The following is an 8,520-nucleotide window of genomic DNA, read 5'->3' as shown; positions in this document are numbered from 1 at the left end:
TTAAAGTAGTATTTTATGTAGAAAGATGTCTAAATATACACACATGGAAACTATGTATTTGTGCACATAGACATGTAGTATGGACATACATCCCATTATAGATATATGTAGATGAATGCTACAATAAATCATATGTACACATCATACTATGCACTGTATACACATTCTATAATACACACACAGCATACATGATACATATCATACATATGCCTATACAGCTGTCCATATGGCTGTTATTAGTAAGACAAAGTGGGAGAAACCTTCCTTTGTCTTCCTGATCACCCTAAGACAGTGATGGGCAAACTACAGCCCTGCAGGACAGATACAAATGTCCTATCCAGCTGCTGCTGCCTCCACCCCAGATCAATAAGCCTCCTCACAGTAGCTACCCCTTCCCCACGGCCAGATTTTGGCCCCCTAAAGTTTTCTTCCTTTCCTTTGGCCCCCTCTTTAAAAAGTTTTCCCATCACTGCCCTAAGGGGTCTGAAGCAGAGGTCGGAACGAAGCCTTGCCTTTCCACACGCATCCTTCCTTGTTGAAGAGAAGTCACCAAAATGGACCAAGTATAGTTATCTATGAAAGGACCAACCACACATGCCATGACTTTGCTGATTGCACATACCTGATTTTTTCCCTGCTAGCTTATTCATCAGGTAGGACTTGCCAGTGCGATAATTGCCCACAATGGCCACCACCACCACTGGCTCAGTTATTGAAGCAAGGATCTTTAGCGATTTCTGGTTCACTGTCAATCGTCCATTATTGTTTTCAATTAAGCACTCTGGGGCCGACATCCAGACATCAGAGCCCATGTTGAAGGGGGTATGTTTCTGCAAATGGAAAGTCTGGTCAAATAGGCACTGAAATGCCTAGTCTTTATTTCTAAATACTGAGCCAAGCTCCATCCCCACGGGACTGCTCTCCTGCAGTCACGGATGACTCTCCCCATATATTGTGATAGGAGCCTCTTCTCTCTGTTAAGTACCAGAGACTTTTCTGATGAAAGCAGCCCAAACATTTGTGAGATCTAGCTTCTGTCTCTCTAAACCTGTGATCTGATTTAAAATTAAAAATATTTAAAAAGATCTGTGATCTCAACCACACGATTATACCATTTAAACCCAGAAGGAACCTTAGAACATAGATAGCTTAAACTATTCTCAAGGTTCATATAATGAATAGTTCCAGTGAGGTTCAATGATTTATTTAAGGTCACAAAGGTAGTTAGTGGTATGGAAGTGTATCTATTAAGGACTCCTATTTCTTTAAAAATATTTAGAAATAATATTAGGATGGACTTTACGACTAGTAGCAATACAATAATCCAGGATATTCCTGAAGGACTTATGAGTAAGAATGCTATCCACATTGAGAGAAAGAACTATGGGAATAGAAATGCAAAAGAAAAGCTTATGACTGATGACATTACTTGTTTATATGGATATATGATTTGGGGTTTTGGCTCTGTGGAAAAACGAATAATGTAGAAATAGGTATCAAGTGATAACATTTGTGTAACCCAGTGGAACTGCTCATTGGCTCTGGGAAGAGGAAGGGAAAGAAAATAAATCCATGGAAAAATATCTAAAAAAGTAAAAAAAAAAAAGAAATAATAATAGGAGAGTAACCTATCCCAAATTCCTTAGTCACATTTGGATGGAAAACCTTAACTGTATTTGATCAAATTCTAAGGAAATAAAGTCTTGCATGAAATAATTTTGCTTCATTATTATAGAAGACCTGACTTGTTTCTAAAAGGAGGGGCTTAATTGGCTCCAGGAGGAACACAGGGTTCCTGAACTTGATAAGGGAAATAATCCAACTAAGAGAAGGAATGTTTTTTGATTAATCTGGTGAGGAGTGGCACCCCCTTTGTTCACCCTTAACCAGAAGGATCTATTTCTGGGAAACAAGTTTTCATTGTGTGGAAGCTGTTACTTTTGTTTTGTTTAAACCTGGATCTATTCCCAGAATAATGTTCTGAAATGCAAAAAATAAAATATATAGAACTACAAAGAAATCAAATTATATTTCAGTAGAGTACTCCTCCTCCTTTTCTTCCTCCTCCTCCTCATGGAGCCCAGATTAAGAACTTCTGCTCTAGCAGAGTTCTGAGAGCATTTTCAAGAGGTTCTCAATAGGGGACACAATAGTGTCCTTTAAGGGAATCAGTTGGTAAAGAAGATTTGCTTTCCCTGTTGATTTCATGTTCTTTCCTTCTTTTTTCTCTTTCAACAAGTGTGTGACTGTTATACATGTAACAGTGACTGAATTGCTTTGGGAGATAAAAAGATGTCTAAGAATTCATACATAAAACTTGATCCTCTGTCTCTCAGATTCTAAACCTGACTTGGTATCTATCAGATATTTCTGACATGGGGTCTGTGAACTTTAAAAAAAAAGTAGTTTGATATAAAAAATAGTTTGATGCAATATTTCAATATAATTGGTACCTTTTAAAATCCTACATATTCTATTTTATGCACTTAAAATAGTGGTTCTTTTTTTTAGCTACAATTTTTGTAGCTGGTTATAAGTCAACAGGAAAATATTGTTGTTAAAAAGAGATTCTTTCAGGGAGAACTCCGATTGTAAAGAAAAAACAAAACAAAACTATGTATACCCTGACCAGGAGCAGGTACCAGGACTCTGCCATACACATTGCCCTCTAATGCCCTCTAGTGGCATATATATATAGTAGCAGAGTTATGAGAGCATCTTCAAGAAATTCCCAGTAGGGGACACAATAGCGCCCTTTAAGGGAATCAATGGATAAAGAAGATTTTGTATATATATATATATATATATACATATGCATATATATGCATATATATGTATAAATATTTTATTTATATATATGTATATATATAGTAGCATATATATATAGTGTGGTCTGACTTGCATCCCACCAGGACTTTGGGAAAAACACTTAAACTCCTTAGTTCCAAGTTTCCCTATTTGCAAAATGAGGAGGAAGCCTAATATCTTTACTTGCCAGAGTGATTTTTCTTAGATTAAATTTGATATTTGTGAATTTAATAGCTAGCATTTACACTAGGGCTTAAAGGCATGCAAAGAGATTTAATATATCATCTCATTTGCTCCTCCTAACAATGCTACTGTCACCCCCATTTTACAGATGACCAGAAAGCAAGTGACTTGCCTGGGATCCCATAGCTAGCGAGGGGGTCTGAGATAGCATTCAAACTCCAGTCTTCCTGACTCCAAGTCCAATGCTTTTCTGGCCAGGTCATCCTGAGACCTCAACAACACAAGCTACATAGATTTTAAAGTTAGCAGTAACTTATCAACATCTCTGACCTAACTGGCTCCTTTTCTTTCTTTTCTGCTCTGAAAAGCAGCCAAGTGGAACAGTGGGCAGACCAGAATTCAAATGCAGCTTTAGACACTAGTTTGTTTTAGTTTCCCAATCTGAAAAATGAGTCTAGTAAAACCTACTTCCCAGGGCTGTTGGGAAGAAAAAATGAGATATCTGTAAAGTGTTTTGTAAACCTTAAAGTGCTAGCTAGTGTATAGACATGTTGGTTGTCATTCCCTAAACAAAGACCCGACTGTTTCACTTTAAATTCTCTGACTGCAAGAATCTAAAGCAGTTTCACCATTGGCATCTGTGGGAGCATTTCATTAGATTCTGAACACAAGTTGTTGCAATGCCTCCTCCAAATCCTCCCCACCAGCTAAGAGATTTTTACTGTTCAAAGAACTTTTTGCATCTCCAGCATTTAGCACAGTGCTTGGCACCTACAAGGTGCTTAACAAAGAGTTCATTTATTTATTTATTTATTTATTTATTTACTTATCTATCTATCTATCTATCTATCTATCTATCTATCTATCTGTCCATTTATTCATTCATTCATTCATTCATTCATTCATTCATTTATTCATTCATTTATTTATTTATTTGTTTGTTTGTTTGTTTATTTATTTATTTATTTGATTCTTTTAAACCCTTACCTTCTGTGTATTAATACTGTGTATTGTTTTCAAGGCAGAAGAGTGGAAAAGGCTAGGCAATGGGGGTTAAGTGACTTGCCCAGGGTCACACAGCTAGGAAGTATCTGAGTTCAGATTTGAACCAGGACTTCCCATTTCTGGGCCTGGCTCTTCATCCACTGAGCCACCTAGCTGCCCCCTTAACAAATATTTATTGAACAACTGAGAGAACAGAAAATTTATTGTGTGTGTCATGGAGCCCTTGGACAATTTGTGAAAGCCTATGGACCCCTTCTCAGAATAATGTTTTCTAAAGCACAAAAATAATATTGAATTTGAAAGGAAAGCAATTCTATTGAAATGAAAATGTAATTTCTTTTCTTATCCAAAATCACAGACCCACTAAAATCTATCCATGAACCCCTTGGGTGCCTACAGGTGTCAGGTTAAGAACGTCTCTGAATAAGAACACCAAGACCCCAGATTATAGTAAGGATTTAATTAGGTGAGGGTAAGAAAATAAGAGGAAAGGGGAGCATCCCTTTGATCACTGCCATTGTGAAATAGGAAAGAAGATCCTAAAATGCCCCTGAAAGAGAGGGCAGAGGGAGTGCTTAGCATGGAGCAGGCATTAAATGCTTTCCACTCACTCCTTCAAAATTTAAACCTGGCGGATGCCTAATATTCTCCACTAGACAGTTCAGTCCTATCTCCGTGCTGGTCGTTTTCAGGGAAACTGACTTCCCCATCAATCAATCAGCAGCTTTTAAGAAATGGCAACTATAAGTCAACCACTGGGCTAGGAGCCTGGGATACCAGGCAAAAGGTAAAACAACCTCTGCCCTTCAGGATCTAGCAGCGTAGCTAAGGTTTACAGTGAGAGATAAAACAGAAAAAAGGCGACTTTGGAGAGAAGAGGCACCAGCGACTAGGAGGACCAGGAAAGGCGTCCTGTACAAGTCGGGGCGCCAGCGTCGCCTCTCAGGGAACTAGGGAGTCCTCTGCCAGCTAGTGGGGAGGGAGTGTATTCCAGATGCGGAGCCAAGCCGGTGCAAAGGGACCGAGTTGACCAATGTGGGCTGAGTCTGGGTAGCTGGACGTGCGCGTGTTGAGGAATATAGGAATGCTCATTAAGGCTTCTCTCATTAAGGCGAGAAGGGGTCGGGCCATATTTGCTATAAATGCAAAGGGATAAGTTCACACCCTGCGACCCCAAAGTCTGAGCGCCGTTATCAGCTTTAATGACACCAAGGTGCACTAAGACCTTGGGGGCGTCGTGTATCGGTCCGGTAGTCACAGGGAGCCCCCGAACTGCCTTTCCCTTTCTGCAACCCTAATCCAGGGCTCCCAAACAGAGAATAAAGTAGCACTCTAGTAGAATAGGAGAAAGCTACCGTGAAAGGAAGAGAAACTACGGGACAAATCCTTACCGGTTCCCGTTTCTTCTGACTTGAGTTTTCTTGTGTTTGCTCTGCCCTCGCTTTCTGTCCGTCCATCTGGACTGTTGGTTTCTGTTCTGATGCCTCGGCTTTTGAGCCTTGGGGATTTCCGGGTTTTCTAAATATGTTTAATGACTTGAAAAAAACAACCAACTTTCCAGAACTGAAACAAAAGACCAGAAGTGAAAGAGAAAGAGAAAAAGAGCTTTGGTTTTGAGTCACTGCGGACCATAAAAGGAGTTGAGTGTGATGCTGGGAGCAGGTTCTCTCTAGGGACACTATTTCACCAGCTTGCAAAAATCCAGATAGCAGGAAACACAGGCTAGTCTATAACGAATTCACACGTGGCTTTGGAAGCTGTTGCAATTTAAAAGAGTTGGATCTTTTGAAATTATTTTCCATTCCATTCAGGATTTTATATTTCATTTCCTGTGAGCATATGGTTTCTCTCCCCAAGAGAATATAAACTCCTTGGGGGAAAGGATTTGTCTTTGTATCCCCAGCGGCATCTGGCTTAAAAAAGGTGATTAATAAATGTTTGTTGAATTAAATTGAAAAAAAAATAATTTCCAACCAAAGACAATACAATTGAAAGGTATGTTGTCCAGTTGCACCATCCCAATTTCCCTTGCTCTCTTACTCAATTCTGGGACCAAAAAGCATCACTCTATACGACCAAAATACTCCAGTGTCTACTGAGTGGCTAGATATTAAAATTTTGGGTTTTAAGGGATTTTTTTTTGAGTGGGTTGTTACCTGGCACTTTGAATAGGGGTAAATAAAGAGGCTGTGATTTCTAGCCTAATAATATTGGTGTTGGAGTTGAAGAGAGGAGGAGGCTCCCACCTTAGAAAGGAGATCCTGACCTGAGTAATAAACTGAGGGAGGAGTTAGCTAAGAAAGGTGGATAGCTGGCTTGGCTGAGGATGAGGAGGAAAAGGATGGAAGGCTTAAGAAGTGATGAGAGGAGAGGGATTTGGGTGGAGAAGGTAGGAGGGCTAGGTCTAAGACAGGAAGGGGCATGATGTGCTGAGGAAAAGGGTCATGACAGATCGGAATTGTCTGAACAACAGAAAGCATCTAGTGTAAGTATAATCTGAAGAAGAAACTGCTCCCTCCAACCTCTAACGTTCTTGACAAACCCATTCTTTGAGGGAAGAGCTCACTACTTCTGCTGAAAACATCTAATTCCACTTTTGGACAGTTCGAATTAATAAGATATTTTCCCTTACATTGAGCCCAAACCTATTCTTGGCACCTTCCATCCATTACACACTTGTAATTCTGCCATCTGGTGCCAAGCAGAAAAGGATGGATCTTCAAGTTGGAGATATCAACCACAGAGCAAATGATTGTCATATCTTTCCAAATGCAAAAGAGATAGTAATTTGAATCCTATTTCTAGAGTAATAGGTGCTCTGCTGGTAGAGAGAGTGTAAATACAGATGGCAAATTAGCCAAGTAACTCCTGGTTTCCTGCTGCATGGACTCCAGTGGTCCCAGTTCTGAGGTATTGGCAGGGGAAGCAGAAAGAGCAACAAAAAGAACACAGAAGGGAAAGGCGACTGGGTCAGGTCAAGGGCACACTCAAGAGATCTGAGCTGGAGGCAGCCTAGAGAGGTGTCTCATTGGACAAGGTGTCTGAAGGAAGGGAGAGCCTTGTAGGGTCACAGGACCATAAATGCACACATGAAAGGGATCTTAGAGGCCATCAAGTCTATGAGGAAAAAGAGACCATATAAGTTAGCTGACCGTCAAGGTTACACAGAAAGCAATGGCTTTTAGCCTTATGCTTATCTGTTGATTATTTATATAATCTTAGATACCAAACCCTTATCTGAAAATTTTAATGCAAAAATTTTTTTTTCCCCCATTTGGCTATTCATTTCCCTTCAGATCCAACGTGCATTAATTTTGTTTGTGTGGAAGCTTTACAGTTTCATATAATCAAGATATCTGTGCTTATCTTTTGTAATTGACTCAGTTTCTTGTTTGGCTAAGAATATATTTCCTACCCATAGCTATGAAAGGTGTTTTATTTGCTTCTTTCCTAATTGTTTTATAGCATGATCTTTAATATTAAGATTATCTATTTAGAATGTATTGTGAAATATGATGTAAGGTGTTGATCTAAGTTCAGTTTCTGCCAGATTTCTTTCCAGTTATCCTACCAGTTAAAAAAATCAGAGTTGTATTCCTAAATAATTTATATTTTCTGATTTATTGTACACTGAGTTATTCAGTTCTATATTTTCTGATTATTGCTTATTTAGTCTGTTCTAGTAATCTACCTCTATTTAAAATCAGTACCAGATGATTTTGATGACTGTTGCCTTATAGAATAGTACAAAGCACTATTTTTGGAAGTACTATTTCTAATTCATGACAACATCTTTAAAAAAATTAAAAAATTTTGTTAAATATTTCCCAATTACATAATTTTTTTACATTAATTTAAGAAAATTTTGAGTTCCAAATTCTCTCCCTTCTGCCCCTTGCCCACCCATTGAGGAGGCAATCAATATGATACCAATTTTTCATTTGCAGTTATGCAAAATATATTTCCATATTACCTATGTTGCAAAAGAAAACACACACACACACAAACAAGAAAAATAAAGAAAAAATATGCTTCAATCTGAATTCAGAGTTCATCAGTTCTCTCTTTGAAGGTAGATAACATTTTTCATCATGGATCCTTTGGAATTATCTTGTGTTGTAAATCATTAGATTCATTGTCTTGATCAGAGTAGCTAAGTCTTTTGCAATTTGTCATTCTTATGATATTGCTGTTACTGTGTACAGTGTTCTCCTATTTCTGCTCACTTTACTCTGCATCAATTTGTATGTCTTCCGAGGTTTTTCTGAAACTATTTTGATCGTTTCTTATAGCACAATAGTATTCCATCATAATTATATAGCACAACTTGTTCAACCATTCCCTAACCAATGAATATCCCCTCAATTTCTAATTCTTTGCCATCACAAAAAGAGCTACTATAAATGTTTTTGTGCAAATAGTTCTTTTTCTCTTTAAAAATATTTTTGAAATTCAGACCTATTAGTGGTATTGATGGATTAAAGAATATTCACAGTTATATAGACCCTTGGACCTAGTTCCAAA

General features: G+C 38.3%; 1 protein-coding gene across 1 annotated transcript in view; it reads right to left on the bottom strand.

The window, feature by feature from the left end:
* LOC123245303 (guanylate-binding protein 1-like) overlaps nt 1–5,458 on the bottom strand; it is a 23,857-nt gene extending 18,399 nt beyond the window's left edge. Inside the window, exons 1-2 of the mRNA XM_044674139.1 lie at nt 5,388–5,458; nt 623–830 (exon numbers count right to left, since the gene is read on the bottom strand). Coding sequence (XP_044530074.1) covers nt 623–830; nt 5,388–5,453 — 274 coding nt within the window. The 5' untranslated portion in view covers nt 5,454–5,458. The remainder of the gene's footprint in view (nt 1–622; nt 831–5,387) is intronic.
* Between the last annotated feature and the right edge of the window lie 3,062 nt (nt 5,459–8,520).

The sequence above is a fragment of the Gracilinanus agilis genome, chromosome 4 (assembly GCF_016433145.1).
Source record: "Gracilinanus agilis isolate LMUSP501 chromosome 4, AgileGrace, whole genome shotgun sequence".
NCBI classification, from domain to species: Eukaryota; Metazoa; Chordata; class Mammalia; order Didelphimorphia; family Didelphidae; genus Gracilinanus; species Gracilinanus agilis.
The sequence above is the reverse complement of the archived record's forward strand: the minus strand, read 5'-3'. Positions and strand labels throughout refer to the sequence as shown.